Source organism: Bos grunniens, chromosome 18, assembly GCF_055505025.1.
Source record: "Bos grunniens cultivar Pamir isolate PY7600 chromosome 18, Bosgru_T2T1.0, whole genome shotgun sequence".
NCBI classification, from domain to species: domain Eukaryota; kingdom Metazoa; phylum Chordata; class Mammalia; order Artiodactyla; family Bovidae; genus Bos; species Bos grunniens.
In genome coordinates this window covers 57,925,913-57,941,592 of record NC_141182.1, presented here as the reverse complement: position 1 = coordinate 57,941,592, position 15,680 = coordinate 57,925,913, and the positions used below count along the sequence as shown (strand labels likewise).

General features: G+C 58.5%; 1 protein-coding gene across 1 annotated transcript; it reads right to left on the bottom strand.

The window, feature by feature from the left end:
- Positions 1-653: 653 nt before the first annotated feature.
- IGLON5 (IgLON family member 5) lies at positions 654-15,309 on the bottom strand. Its single transcript, XM_086353952.1, has 8 exons — positions 15,199-15,309; positions 7,219-7,297; positions 6,134-6,366; positions 4,487-4,606; positions 3,132-3,266; positions 2,776-2,896; positions 2,060-2,214; positions 654-951 (listed from the first exon to the last, which is right to left on the bottom strand). The coding sequence occupies exons 1-8, from the start codon at positions 15,275-15,277 to the stop codon at positions 863-865; spliced, it is 1,011 nt and encodes a 336-aa protein (XP_086210078.1). The 5' UTR covers positions 15,278-15,309; the 3' UTR covers positions 654-862.
- Between the last annotated feature and the right edge of the window lie 371 nt (positions 15,310-15,680).

Sequence of the window (15,680 nt, the reverse complement as noted above, 5' to 3'; positions counted from 1 at the left end):
TAGGGCAAAGCACTGAGACAGGTAACAGCAGGCACCGGCCTGACAATTGGACGGAAGCACCGATCGGCCCGGGAGAGGGCCAGAAAGTCCAGGGCTGGGAGGGACAGGGAAAGCGGGAAGGTCTCAGGCCGCTGAGCCGGTGATGGGGCCTCTGGCTCCAGGCAGGTGGTTGGTTGACAGCAGGGAGGCCCAGAGCCAAGGTGGAGATCCCGCACCTGCTCGCAGAGGTTGAGTGACAGCTTGCCAGGCAAGTCTGATGCCCCTCCCACTTCCAACCTGCCCGGGAGACAGCCTTTCAGCAGGGAGGGGAGGGGGCGGGGTGCGTGCATATACTGGGAAAGCGGGAACCTGGAAAACCTCCCCTCACAGCTTCCAGCACGAAGACCCCATACCTACCTCCAGCCAGAGGTGAGAGACAGCGGGGATGGGGGCAGTGGATGTGGGGGGTGTCCAGGAGGGAAGAGTGCTGAGCCCCCTTCCCCACCCCCCACCCCCCCATCCATACACACACACACACACACATGCACACACACTCACACGCTTATGCTCACACCCACCACACACGCACGATCCAGTTGACAGCCTGAGCTAAGAGAGGGGTGTGGGGGTGGCCAGGGGTGGGTCACAATCAGAAAGGTGAACGGTGGCGAGAATGGCTGTAGAAAGATGCATAATTTTGCGTTATCCCTCACAGTGATGGGTTCTCTATAGATCTTCCCTCCTCCTCTTCCTTTTCCTCTTCTTCCTCAGCGGCCGAGAGCTCCTCCGCCCCTCGAGACCCACGGCGCTTGCTCCCCCTGCTCCTCTCGCTCTCGGCCTCAGCCCCCCCTCGCAGGGGGACACCAGCAGCACTGGGTTCTTCCTACATCCTCCACCACAGCCAGCCCAGGGCGGAGAGGAGGGTCAGGGGCCCTGGGGGCCTTGGGGCCGAGTTTTCCAGGGATCCTGGGCCTGGGGAAAGAGAGAAGGTCAAGGGAGGAGGCCCAGAGTGGAGAGAACCCATGCGTGTGTCTCCGCGTGTCTTGTTTCTGGGGTCTTGTCTGAGGCCTCCTCCTAAGGGCCTTTCCGGGTTTTCACTCAGGGACCCTGACCCCTCCCCACACTCTGTTTTAATCTAATCTGGCTCATCTCTGTCCCTCCAACCCCTCCGGGCCCCCCGCCCCCCCACCCCCCCACCCCACCCCCCCCACCCCCGCCCCCGCCCCAGCCCACCGCGCTGCAAAGCTCTTTGGTAGATCTTGGCAGGGCTGGATTCTTTTGACCATTCAGGTCTCATTTCAAACGTTGCTTCCTTCAGGAAGCCTTCTCTGATGCGTTTGTCTACTGCTACTGCTAAGTCACTTCAGTCGTGTCCGACTCTGTGCGACCCCATAGACAGCAGCCCACCAGGCTCCCCCGTCCCTGGGATTCTCCAGGCAAGAACACTGGAATGAGTTGCCATTTCCTTCTCCAATGCATGAAAGTGAAAAGTGAAAGTGAAGTCGCTCAGTCGTGTCTACTGCTACCATCCCCAATTCTATTATTTTCTTGATAGTCCTTATCGATATGCAAAATTGTTTTTTGCTTATGTATTTGTTGACTTTTCATTTTATTTGTCTACTCTATTGCTTTTCTACTACTGCTACTAGCTGTATGAGTCCCTAGACAAAAGTGAAAGTGTTAGTAGCTCAGTTGTGTCCGACTCTTTGCGACCCATGGACTGCAGCCCGCCAGGCTCCTCTGTACATGGGATTTCCTAGCCAAGAACACTGGAGTGGGTAACCATTCCCTTCTCCAGGGGAATCTTCCCAACCCAGGAATTGAACCCAGGTCTCCTGCATTGCAGGCATATTCTTTATCGTCTGAGCCACCAGACCTTGCCTCTTTTGTGCCTTGCTGTGTCCCCAGCATCCAATTCCCTCCCTTAGTAGGCGCTCAATGAACACGGGTCTTGGGCTCTCTCCTAAGCTCGGGGGTCAGTCGAGGGGCAGTTCTGCAGCTCCACCTCCCTGGCCATGCCCATTCAGGTCGGCCCCGCCCAAGCCCCGGCCCCGCCCTTTCCGCTCCTCGGGGGACGCACGCAGGAGCCGCATGGAGGCGCTGGATGTTCCCAGCCGGTTGGCTGCGCGGCACGTGTAGTTGCCGTAATGCCGGGCGCTCACGTTGGCGAAGAGAAGCATCGAGCGGGTGCGCTCCGTCTGCACCTTCAGGCCCTCGGCCGTGCCACTGCTCAGCCTGCCGGGGATCCGGGTCAGGGACCAGACCGCAGGACCCTGGCCCGGGACCCGCTCCGGACAAAAAGCCCAGCCCCCTGACTCCCAGATTCCCTGGAGACCCTACATTCTGTTCCCCCATCCCAGCGACCCCTAGCCTCTGGTTCTAACTCTCCATGGAACTCGGGCCACTCCCACCGATGCCCCTCTCCAGGCACCCAGACCCTCAACTCCGACCTTTAGGGATTCCCCAAATCCCAGGTTTAGGATTCTGCTAAACCTCAGATCCAGTGGTCCCCTAAAGCTAAAGCTTCTCCGACAAGTCTCAGCATCACCCCCACCCCAGACCTTCTTCCTGAATAGTCAGAGGAGGCCAGCCTCCAGCATTCATTATCCCAGGACCCAAATTTCCAGTAAGCCACCGCAGTTGCCCTGGGGCCCAGTGGACCCCAACACCTAGAACCCGGACACCGCCCCCACGCCCTAGTTCCCAGGACTCAGAACTCTGCTCCCTCTGCCCCCTCCCCGAGTCCCGAAGGACCGAGGACCCCACCACCACGGCCCGCCCCAGTGCCATCCTCACAGTCTGTCATCCTTGTACCACTGGAAATCCGCAGGGGGCACCGCCATGGCTTCGCAGCGCAGGAGGGCGGCCCGGCCCACGGCCGTGCGGGCGCTGGTCACGTCGGTGATGGTTGGAGGATCTGGTGAAGGACAGGGTCAGCGAATTTTCCTTGCCCAGTGCGGACGAAAGGGTCTCACCCCCAGCCCCTCCTTCCTCCTTCCTGGGAGTCCTCGAGCCCCCTCCTCTTAGACCCCTTCCTCCCGCAGACCCACCCCCTTCCTCCTCTCACACACTCTTCATCCCTAGGGACCCAGGGCCCGCCCCGCTTTCGTGCCCCGTGCGGGGGCGGGGTGGGGAGAGGGGGATCGGCTCACAGTTGACTGTGACCAACACGCGGCGGCTGTCCGGTGCAGAGTTAACCCCGTTGTGAGTCACGCACTCGTATTCCCCAGCCTGGCCCCGCTGGATGTCGGAAATCTCCAGAATCTCGCCTTCTGAGGTGAAGCCGTCTGTGGGGGGAGGGGAGGGGAGGGGGCGGGGCCGGACACAAACACTTAACACGGGACAACACGGGCACAACACGGACAAACATCAGCGGGGCGGACAGGCGCAGGGCCTGGAGTGCCGGGGTCGGTGGGGGTTGGGGGTTGCTGGGGTGGGACAGGGAATGAGGAGCTGGGACTTGGTAACTAGAACCCAGTGGAGAGGGTGCCAGAAGCTCCTGGGGCTCAGAAAGATCCAGAAAGCATAGACCCGGCGAGGGAGGATCCAGGATTCTGGGATCTTGCCCTTGGGGCCCAGGGAATCAGGAGCAGGTGACTGGAATCAGCAATACAGGTATCGGGGGTCTTAGAACAGTGTGCCCGCTCAGAAGACCCTTTGGGACTCACAGCATTGGGGGATCCAGGAACTGAAGACGAGGACTGTGGGGCTCAGATGAAGTGGTAGGGGAGGATCCAGGGATCCGAGACCTAGTTATTGCGTTCTGGGGTCCCAAGAGATCTAGGGGCTGGCACATTTGGTCTCCCAAGACCCAGTGAGTGAGGATCCAGGGGTCTGGGAAATGGTGGTGGAGATCCAGGTAAAGGGGACAGTGCGGAATGTTTAGGATCTGGAATTTCCCATTCAGGTCCCTCTGTTTGGGGGCCGCCGTGCTTCTCAGCTCTACCTTGGGATCACTTGAAGGGCTTGTTAGGACAGACTGTGGTGGTGATGGGAGGAGGGGTGGTTCTGACTCATGCCTTTCTGGCAAGTCTCCAGGTGATGCTCCTTCTGTGAGTCTGGGGACCATACTAAGAGAACCCCTGGCCTGAGGGATCTGCCAGAGATGCAGTAACAGGAGATGGGAACATGGGCAGGGGCCGTGGCGCTAACCTGGCTCCGGCCATCTAGTGGGTGGGGGTCTGAGTCCAGGAGAATCCTGTGAGCTGGTGGGGAAGAGACTGGGGCTGCTAGAGTTAGGGATGGGGAGCAAGCTGGGATCTAGCAGGTGGGTGGAGGAAACAGCCCCAGCCTGGGAGGGCGCATGGGTAGGCTCTAAGGCTCTGGGGTCTGTTAGTAAAATAACAGGACCAGGTAGGAGGGGGAAATCCGGTCATGACAAGGCTTCTAGGGGGATCAAAGGAGGCAGGAGTGGGAGGTTCTGGGTATCTAGCTAGGAACATGGGGAGCTTTGGGCCCAGCCTGTGGAGTGGGGGAAGGGACTTTCAGCCAGGGGTGGGGTCCTCACCTCGGAGCTGCCTCCAGGTGACCGTGGGCTCCGGCCGCCCTACAGCCAGGCAAAGCAGGTTCACGTTGCTCCCCTCATTCACTGTCACAGGCGAAGAGATATTCACGATGCGGGCAGGGACTGCAGGCCGGAGGGAAGGTCAGTGAGAGGTGCTGTGGGTTCCCAGGACCCAGGATCTAGGCCTGGTCCCTCCTCCCTCAGACCAGGAGTCCAGACCCCCAGCTCCTCCTCCCTCAGACCCAGGGGTTCAGCTGACATTCCTGTCTCTCTGTAAGAATTCCTCTGTGTTTCCCCTTCCCTCTGGATCTGGCTCCTTCTCCAGTTGCTGGTCTTGTGTCTTCCTCACTCTTTCTCAGTCTCTCTCCACCTTCCTTCTCACGCGGTTTCTATTTTCTATCTTTGGGTCTGAATTCCTCCCTTCCCATCTCTATTTGTATTGATTAATATTATTATTTTCAGTTAATTTGTTTAGCTAATGCTTGTATGGTACTTACTGAGTGTAAGCTTACCCTGTTTTAAGTATTTCACAAAAATGAACCCATGAAACCCTCACTACTTCCCTCTGGGGTGCATGCATGCTTGCTCAGTCGCTTCAGTCCTGTCTGACTCTTTGTGACCCCGTGGACTGTAGCCCGCCAGGCTCCTCTGCCCATGGGATTGTCCACGCAAGAATGCTGGAGTAGGTTGCCATGCCCTCCTCCAGAGTATCTTTCTGACCCAGGGATGGAACTCTTGGCTCCCTCATCGCAGTCGGATTCTTTACCAACTGAGCCACCGGGGAAGCGAGATGTTGCTCTTTTCATCAATTCTAACACTTGGGGGTGTTCCCCGCCTCGACCCCGCCCCCTCTGAACAGTTCTCCAATCAGGGTGGCCTTATGAGGACGCCAGTGTTTAACTGGCAGGTTACACTCCCACCCCGTTTCTAGCAAGCAGAATAAAGTAAAGGTGTCCCTTCCAACGTCTTGAATTTGATATATGACAGCGTCATCTCCATTTTGCAGATGAGGAGTCTGATCGTCCGGCTCGCTTTGGGTGCCTCAGCCCCTGGGTGGCAGCGGCAAGGTTGGAACCGGAGGATTTGGCTCGCAGGTCGGGGCTTGTCTAGAGCAGGGCTGAGCCGTCCCTGGCTTCCTGTCTCTCCACGTGCTCGCTGCCCTCCAAACTACCTCTGATGCCAGCCTCCCGCCCCCTCGCCATGGGTCTCTCCAGCCCCACCTCTCCCGCTCTGAGCATCCAGCCTCCGCACGTGCTGTTCTTTTTCCTGAAGGTCTCAGCTCAGACGTGATGTCTGGGAAACTGCCTCTCCTCGGAAAGACACCTCCAGAAAGGCAGGGCCAGCCTGCCTGGCTCATCTCTGTCCCTGGCCTGTGGAGCAGTGCCTGCACGCAGCAGGCACTCAAGAAACAGGGCTGAGCCAATGAACTCGGGGTCTTCCTCCAAGTGCCCCCCGGCCTGCGTATCTCTCCTGCCCTGGACGTTGTCTCTGACTTTCTCTCCCTCTGCCTGGCTGGAATCTGTGAGGGCAGGGAGTGTGTCTGTCTTCTCACGGGTGTCCCTGGGATTGACGAGGACACGAGTGTCCCCTCTCCCCAGCGCCCATCCCTGGCTCCCCCCTTCCCCACCAGGGCCCCAGCAGAGGGCTCACCATGGACGATGAGGTAGACCTGAGTGGTGTACGGCTGGTGGCGGGTCTGGAAGGAGCAGGTGTAGAGGCCCTCGTCGCCCAGCCCCACCTGGGTGATGAGGATGGAGAACTCCTCGGGAGTGTTGGTGAGCAGCCGCACCCTCGGGTCGCTGGTCCAGCGGTCATTGCCCGCGTACAGGATGTTGGAGCGGTTCAGCCAGGCTACTCGGGTCACATGCTCATCAATGAAGCAGCTGGAGGGGAGGATGAGGGGAGGGCAGTTCTTCTCTCCCCTACCCCCGCCTGGCCCTCCAGGGTGACCCCTGTCAAGGGGGCTTGGAGGTGGAAAGAGGAAGGCTCGCTGCATCTCCAGTTCCCACGGCAGTCCTGGGAGGCAGCTGTGACTGTGCCCACTTTACAGGTGGGCAAACTGAGCTTCAGAGAGGGATAGTTGTAAGCCCAAGTGTACAATGGGATGACAGCTGATGGTTACTGAGTGACTGCTGTGTGTCAGAGAACCAAAAAGAGGGGGACAGACACCCCGGGGGAGAGGGACAGAGATACAGAATGACAAGCGACCCAGGAGAGCAGAGAGCTGGGGGAAGGTAACACCGGTTCTCATTAAACAGTCAGTGTGCTAAGCTCTCTAAGGTCAGCGTGTGTTGTTGTCGTTTAGTTCCTAAGTGGTGTCTGACTTTTTCGTTACCTCATGGACTGCAGCCTGCCAAGGCTCTTCCATCCATGGAATTTCCCAGGCAAGAATACTAGAGCAGGTTGCCATTCCCTTCTCCAGGGGATCTTCCAGACCCAGGCATTGAACCCAGGTCTCCTGCGTTGGCAGGTGGGTTCTTTACCACTGGGCCACCAGGGAAGCCCCCGGGGTATATGTACAGACTCTTGCATCCTCCTAACAACCTAGATGGTGGTCGTCGTTCCTCCACCCATTTGACAGATGGGCACACCGAGGCCCAGGGTGGGGCCGGGCCCAGACTCCGGGCCCTGATGGCCTCTGTCCCGATGATGGGGGAGGTATGGGTGGGGCCTGCGGGTCAGGACAGTTCCCCACTTAAGGAGGACGAAGGGTCAGCACTTCTGCGTCCCCCTACCTGAGTGTGGCATTGTCGCCTTCACACACCGTGTAGTTGTCGGCAGGGGAGCTGAACTCCAGGCTCTGAGACAGCAGTCCTGTGGAAGGGAGGGTAGCTCAGCTGGGCAGGACCATGCTCATGGGTACACACACACACACACACACACCCTGGCAGACACACACTTCCCACACCCACTGGCACACACATTCACTGATGTTTCCAAAGACACTCACCGCAGACACACGCAACGTATCTTCCCACAAGCCCATGCTGACCCAGACAGGCTGGGACACACAAACCAAACACCTCCCGAGACACTGAGACAACACAGTCACAGCACATAAACACGTGTATATGCACACAGACACACATACATCAAAGCTCAAGCATACACTCACAGATGCTGTGTACAGATGTGTGCACACGCACACTCATAAACACAGAAATGCACAAGTGCAGATACAGACACACAAAGCTGTGCACACACATACACACACAGACATGTGTAAACATGGCACACACATACATGTTCACAGTGAACACACACGGATTCAAGAGTACACACACACACATATCCACATACACGGGGGCACATACACATATTCACAGACCCACAAGTACACTCATATACACAGATGTATGTACAGATGTAACAGACAGGTACACACATGTACACACATTAATTCAGAAATACATGGAAAGACAGGCTGCAGGCAGATACTCAACACTCACATGTGTGCACACAGACACCCAGACACGCAAACACCAGCACATACACAAACACAGATGTGTGCGAATATCCACGGACACACATGTATCACAGACGCCCAGGACGCCCTCTGGCGTGGTGTAGAGACCCCTGTGCCCGAGCCCATGCTCTGGCAGGCGCATGCCCACTCCTGCCTGACCACTCCAGTGCCCCGGCGCCTGGCAGAACCCCCGCCCCCACCCATTCATCTCTCCGTGGACCGTGGCCAGAGGCTGGACAGGGGCCAGGGAGCGGGGGCTGGGCCCGCGGAGGCGGCGGATGGAGACAGCACCGGGCAGGGGAGAGGAAGAGGCCGGGTGACCTTGGACGCCTGCAGAGGCTTGGTCCCGCTCAGGGCTGCCCCGGCCCCCCACCCTGGAATGAGGAACTGATTAATCTGATGAATTAATTGCCCGCGCCGCCCCAATGACTCCCGGAGGCCCTCTCCATCAGCAGCCCCTCTGGACGCGGCTGGGGCAGAGCCAGGGTGGTGGGCTCGCCAGGCCCCGGGATTTGGGGCCCGGGGCCTGCAGCCCTCACCCCCGGTTCACCCGCGCCGGAGTTGCTCTGGTCATTTGGTGAGCCCTGGAGAGAGGGAAGGGACTCGCCAGCCCTGAGCCTGGCAGAGAGGATGTGCCAGCACAGCCCTAGGAAGAGGAGGGGGCAGCCAGGGGACAGACAGACACACACACACAGTCACCAGGGCCCGGGAAAGAGTCAGCCCTGGGGACAGGAAACAGTCCCATCCACAACAAGCGGGTCCCACTGAGGGACAGAGGCGTACACACTTAGGCTGAGGCACACAGCCTGGGACACACCCCCGGGAGAAGGTCAGTTAGAAGAGACAGCTCTTTCCCAGAAGCACACGGGTCGGCCACCAGCCACGACACCCTGACCAGCCCCCCGACATAACCAGATGCACACGGTTACACACATGCAGCCCCACACACGCAGGTGCAAAGTCTACACGCAGTTACAGCCCTGCCCAAAGACTCTCTCTCTCACACACACACACACACACACAGGCTTCATCGGTCACAGTGACCTCCCAGCCTGAGGGCTACGCTCATCCCCACCGCAGACAGTCGTGCATGAAGCTACAGCCTGACACATGGACGGAGGCTCTCAAATACAAAGCGACCGCCCTGGGCCAAGAGTCGGGCACATGCAGCCATGCTGTCACCTACAATCAGATCACACACAGCCATGCACACACACACACACGCACACCCCACAGATCTGTCATACTGGTCACACACATCCCAGACCAAGCTTGCGCCATCTCAGCACCGTTGACATCGGGAGCTGGATGATTCTTCATGGTGGGGCCACCCTGTGCAGTGTAGAATGTTTGAGAGCATCCCGGATTTGACTCCCCAGATGCCAGGAGCTCCCCCACCCCAACCAAAAATGCCGGCATCACCAGATGCCTCCTGGGAGCCAAAATCACCCTGCCCTCCCCGCAACCCCCAACTTCCCCAGCCCTCTGACAGCAACTGTCCCAGGTTCAAGGAGGCCCACCCCACGGCGGGGGTTGAAGAAGGAGCTGTCCAAGGTGCCCCCAAAGCCTCAGGGTAGAACCAAGGGCTCCTGAGCTCAGCCTCAGGCCCTGGGGTAGGGTGCAGACCTCAAAGAAGAGGGCAGGATCTTAATCACATGTCCCAGGAGACAGAGAAACAGACAGAGAGACAGACAGACACACACACACTGTTTGCCAGAGGGATCTTTCCAACACTCAGAGCGGCCTCCAGGACAAAGTTCCCGCCCCTCAGCCTGGCATCTAGGGCCCTGACATCTGTCTCCTGCCTCCTCTCCCCTAGTGCGACCCAACCCCACATTCCTCATTTTTCTTCCCCCTCTCTCCCTCCCACTATTCCCCATCAAAACGCTTCTCCTTCTCCAGGCACCTGGTATATGGGGCCTCTCGGAGGAGAGATGGCCCATCCGAGCCCACACAGCCTCTCGCTCTTTTCCCAGGGCTCCGTGGATCAGAAGCGTCTGCCTCCCCCACCTGCTCCTCCAGGGCAGGGCCCGGCTCAGACCATCTGCGTCCCCAGCACGCCCAGCTGGGCCCTGGCTGAGGGCAGTCTCGGGAGATGAGTGATGAAGTTATCTCAAGTGGGTCTTGGATCCCTGGTCTGTGTGTCTATAAATTCGGATGTCTGCCTGTCGGTCTCTTCCAGTTCCCAGACTCCAGGCTCAGGAGGACCCTGTGTGCTGTGTGACCTTGGGTAAGTCCCTTCCCCTCTCTGGGTGTCAGTAAATGGAGGAGAGGGTCAGGTTAGCCATCCCACCACCCTGTCTGTCGCTGGGCCGGGCCCCACCATCTGTCTGAGTCACAGTCGCCGTCCCTCCCTCTTAGTCTCAATCACCTGGACTGTCTAGGTCTGCTTTCCTCACCAGATGGGAGCCTCTCAGGGTGGGGCCTGGGTCTCCTCATCTGCAGCATCACCCTACCCACAGTCTATCCCATAGGCGGCCTCAGACATGTTTAATAGCTAAATAAACAAGCTAATGCACATGAGGTCCCCTCTGTAGGAATTCTGCTTGGAAAACGCTGAATCCTTACTCTTTCTCGTCCTCTTTTGTTTTCCCGCAATGCCTGCAGTACCTCCCTTAGAGCTCAGATCACACTGTGGTGACTGTCTGTGTCTCTCTCCCCTATCAGATTATAAGTTTCTTGAGGGCAGAGCCTGAGTCTGACTCAGGTTTGTGTCCCCAGGATCTCCCAGCACCAGGCCTGGTCTGGAAGGCCTTGGGAAAAATTTGCTGAATGAGTAAATGTAAATGGATGCCTGCAACATGCTGTGCCAACTTTTGAACTCCTATGCATTCTTCAAAACCCCAGCTCAAATGCCCCCTCCTCCAGAAGTACTTCCCTGACTGTACAAGGTGGACAGTTCCCACTGTCTCTACTGAGTACCCTCTGATTCAGCTGTGACAGCATCCAGGTGTGTTTTCCCTTCCTGACCAGGAGTTCTCTGAAGGCCTGAAACTTGGTTGTGTCCCCCAAGTTGGACTTAGAGAACTGTTGGTAGGGGGGCTGGATATCTCTAGAGATTGGATAAGAAAGCCCTGAGGAGCCTGGGCTGATAGATCAAATGTCTGTCCCATCATTTCCTGACTGGGTGACCCCTGGCCAGTCTGAGCCTCAGTTTCCTCAACTGTAGAAAGGATAAAAATGGTATTTCTTCCCTCAGCAGGCTTTTTGTCAGGGATTCCATGAGAACATGCAAGCATAATGCTTAACTCAGTGCTTAGCAGGCAGAAATGCTTGCTGCTCTTAACAGCACCTTCTTTTTAAAGAAACATCTATTGTTATTGCAGGTTCGGCGTCGGTCCCCTGGGGGTGGGAGAAGGGCAGGGCGGGTCTGGGTTGTAGGTTGCTCTATGCCCAGCACCCACCCCTGAGTCCAGGACTCAGCATCTGTTCTGCTACTACTAAGCAAGCATAACCAGCCTGCTAAATGAATGGACTGGGGAGCCTGGCTGCCTAGGTTCAAATCCCAGCTGCACCACCGAGCTGCACAAGTTACTTTCTACAACAGAGACTCAGTTTTCCCACCTCTAAATGGGGCCCATCAGGGCCCATCATGCCTCATTCACTGGCTTGAGGGGGAGAGGATGAAAGAAGGTCACCCAAGCAGGCTCCTGCTAGTTAAGTGCCTGCAAACAGCTCTACTTGTGTTGGCTGGTGGGATGGTTATGGGGCAGGGAGCAGCCTGGTGGTGGATCCAATTGTGATGGGAGGGACCATGTGGGTCTCTGCCATTCCAGACGAGTGACTCTCATATGCTGTGCTGTGCTGTGCTGTGCTGTGCTAGGTTGCTTCAGTCATGTCCAACTCTTTGCAACCCTAGGGACTGTAGCCCGCCAGGCTTCTCTGTCCATGGGATTCTCCAGGCAAGAATAATGGAATGGATAGCCATGCCTTCCTCCAGGGAATCTTCCCGAACCAGGGATTGAACCAGTGTCTCTTAAGTCTCCCGCATTGCCAGGTGGGTTCTTTACCCACTGAGCCACCTGGGAAGCCAAGAAAAGGCTAGTCTAACTGCCACTGCAGAGCCCCCAGACCCCTCTCCCTCTTGGCTGACCTCCCATATACTCCTTATCACTGATGTCCAGTGTCTGTATGCTGAGCCTAGAGCCCTGGAACTCTCCACGTGCTGGCCGTTCCTTTCCACTGGTCCCTTGTGGCTCAGCTGGTAAAGAATCCGCCTGCGATGCAGGAGACCTGGGTTCGAACCCTGGGTTGGGAAGACTCCCTGGAGAAGGGAAAGGCTATCCACTCCAGTATTCTGGCCTGGAGACACGACTGAGCGACTTTCACTTCCCCTTTCCCACTGCAGGGCCTTTGCTTCTGCTGTCCCCAGGGGATCTTTCCAAGGCTGACTCCTCCCCTCCTTTCAGTCTGAACTCCACTCAGCGGCTCAGATGTTACCTGAGCTCCCAAGGCCAACTCGCCTGCCTGCCGAGTCATTCTCATTTCCTCTGTGCTCATCACTCTCTAATATCACCTGTTTACTTTCTAGGTTTGGTTTTAGTTGGTGGATCTCTCTCCATCTCACTAGGATGTAAGCTCCAGGAGGTCAGGGACTCCACTGCTGTGTTTATAGATCCCCAGTGTTTAGAACAGCGACTGTGTACCTAGTAAATATGTGTTAAATGAGCTAACAAGGCAGCGCCCACAGTCTAGACAAGCTAGGTGCTTGGGGGACCCCCTAGAGAAGGGTCCCTATGCCTGAATTCACCCTTCCCCTGCTTCATGTAATATGGCAAAGGAACCACCCCCAAATCACCAGCTGCAGCTACTTTTCTAAGTGGATGTGTGGATGTGTGTTGGCATAAAGAATTTAGAGGGGAAAAAAGTAAAGACAGAGCAATATCTACAGATGCCAGGGAGGTAGAGTTGAGTGGAAAAAAGCCAGTTGCAGAGAAATGGCTTTACTTTGTTTCTATCTTGGGAGAAACATCAACAAACTAACCAATCCTTTACAGAGGCTGAACTCTGCCTGTCTGACCGTGCAAGTGAGAGGCTCCTGGGGAGGCTGAGGACCCTGGCTGTCTCTTGAGACTGGAACGTGGGGGCGGGACGTGGTGGGGTTTGCTTTTATGCATTCTTGTAGTGGATGGTTCATTCGTATGCTCTCCTCCCGTAATCTGGAAACCATCAAATGAATAAAAGAGAGGAGGAAATGCAATCTGGTATGACTTCCACCGGCTTTTTCTCAGCCTCAGCCGTCAAGCGGTGGTGGGTAGGTGGGGCTGTCTTTCCAACCCTCTAATCCTGTCTCAGCTCACCCGCCAGCCAGTCTGCCCTCTGTCCCTCTGGTCGCAGTCCTCTAGTAGGGGACAAACGGCCCAGAGGTGGGAATGCACTTGACCCAGGTCACAGACCGTCTCCTGGTTCCACCAAGCTCCCAGCCCTGCATGTGTGAACAACAGTGATTTCTAGGGTTCTGAAGAGTCAAAGTAGAAGGCAAGTGGGAAGTGATCTTGAGAGTAAAGGAAGAGAGAGAAGAAAATGGAGAGGTGAAGGGAGAAGGCCAGAGACATTTCAAAGGACAAGGAGGAGAATGAGTGACCCGGGGTGGGACATGAGTTCCCAGAAGTGGATGAGGATCAAGGCACCGTGTGAGGGGCTGGAAAGAGACAGACACACACACACGGGGTGTGACGGGGACAAGCAGTTCCAGAGGCTGAACGGGCCAGGTATGGAATTGTGCTGAACCCAGCAGCGATGGAGAGCCAGCGACCCAGCCACGGAGACCAACGGGATGTTACCCCGAGACAGGGAGCCTCCGGAAATGGCCGAGACGTGAGAGAGATCGAGAGAGACAAGCGATGGAGACAGAGACACAGACAGGCAGGCAGAAAGTCAGACAGGGATTCAGACGGGCCAGGTGGGAGGGGCACCCAGACGCTTTGCACCAGGGAGGGGGTGATCACCCCCGCCCCCGGCGCCGCCCGCCAGCATCCCTTGTGATTCTGGCTGTCTGCAGGTGCGGCTCTGGGTCGGACCGGGCGACGGTGTTTATGTGGCTGTGCCTGACCGGCGTTGTGTGGGTGGGAGGCTGAGAGCCGCTGTCTCGCGGTTGTCTCGCGGAGACTGTCGGGGGTTCTAGGATGTTCCCGACTGTGTGTCCCTGCCTCTGTGATTCTGGGTCAGGGCAGGGCCTGGGGGTGATTCTTCAGAAGCACTAAATGAACCCCGGCCCCTGCCTCCAGCCTCCTAGCTCTCCCCTCCCCTCCTTAGGGGGTCATCTCTTGGACCACCCCCAGGTCGCCTGCCTGCTGGGAGATACAAGGTCCAGCCATACATCTTCACTGCCAAGTTCACCAACCCCCAGCCTCTCCCCTACCATTCTTCCCTTCCAGCTCTACAAAAGACCAGCCCCCAGCTCCCCCCTCAACTAGGAAGACTGATATTAACCCTTTGACCCCGGGTTAACCCTTCCCTTCCCACGGTCCTCAGTCACCCTCTGTCCTGCCCAGAACCCAAATATTCAGCCAGGGCTTTCCACATCTGGAGTCCCCAGCCCAGCACCCCAACTTCTTGGATCTTCAGCCCCATCTCCCCTTACACATAAATGCAATCCTCCACATACTAACACTTTCTCCCAACCTAGACGACCCAGCTGGGGAATTTCAGTCCCTTCCCAGCTGAGAGCCCAGCCCCACCCCCTTCTTTTGCCGCCCCGGGACGGAGGTCTCTGGACACCCCTGCCCCCATCTCTTACTGACCCTGGGAACCTGGGAAGACCCCCAACCTTCCCCCAGAAACGCCGACCCCAGCCCGCAGGCCGGGACCCTCTGGGGACCCTCCCAGGCAGAGATGAAGACCCCCGACGGGGCATCCCTCTGCCTAACCCTCACCAACTCAGTTCAGAGATCCTGCCCGGGGACCCTTACTTAGCGTCAGATCTCCCCCCCACGATCCCGAGCCGCAGACTCCCGCCCCCAGGCCGGGACCAGGTGTCCGCGACCCTCTCACCGACCCGGAGAAGCAGACCTCCGCCCCCAGGCCCAGGCTCGGGCCCCAGGACGCGGACCCCTGCCCCCGGGCATGGAGCCAGACGTCCGAGGACCCCTCTCCCAACCAGAGGATGCTGCCCCCGCCCCCCCAGGCCCAGACCTCGGCGTCCGGGGGCCTCCTCCTCCCCGCCCGGAGATGCTCTGTCCCCCGCCCCCAATCCCCGCTCGGGACCCTGGAGTCCCGGCCAAGCCCCCCGCCCCCGGCGCTGCGGTACCTCGGCTGATGACGGCCAGGCCGGCCAGGGCGGCGGCGGCGAGAAGCCGGAGCCGGGCCCCGGGCGCAGGGGGGGGCATCGCGGCAGCGGCGGCGCGAAGGGGGAGGGGAAAGGGGGGGCCGGTCCGGGGCGCGCGAGGCCTGGGGGGAGAGGGGGAAGGGGGAGGGGGACCCCGCCTGCGGCTGCACCGGCCCGGGGGGCGGCGGGGGCGGGGGGAGGGGGCTGGGGGGGCGCGACGAGGCGGCCGGAGCTGCTGCAGACCCGGGGAGGGGGCGGCGCTGACGGGCAGGAAGGCCGACCAATCAGGGCAGGCAGGGGGCCGGGGAGGCGGGGCCGAGGGGGGGCGCTTGTTGGAGGGAGAGGCCTTTGTTACTGCGGCCCGGCCCCTACCCCCTCCCGCCACGGCCGTCCCCGCGGCTTCCCCGCCTCGGATCCCTAGGACCCCGGGCCGGGACACTGTCCCTGGAAGCTACCTTCCTCCT

What these genes read in the sequence shown, in the direction of transcription:
- IGLON5 (XM_086353952.1), bottom strand. Translation starts at nt 15,277, where the DNA reads ATGCCCCCCCCTGCGCCCGGGGCCCGGCTCCGGCTTCTCGCCGCCGCC. An exon ending in CCTGGCCGTCATCAGCCGAG is followed by an intron (nt 7,298 to 15,198) that starts GTACCGCAGCGC and finishes TCCCTTCCACAG; the next exon opens with GACTGCTGTCTCAGAGCCTG. An exon ending in CGTGTTGGTCACAGTCAACT is followed by an intron (nt 2,897 to 3,131) that starts GTGAGCCGATCC and finishes GTCCTTCACCAG; the next exon opens with ATCCTCCAACCATCACCGAC.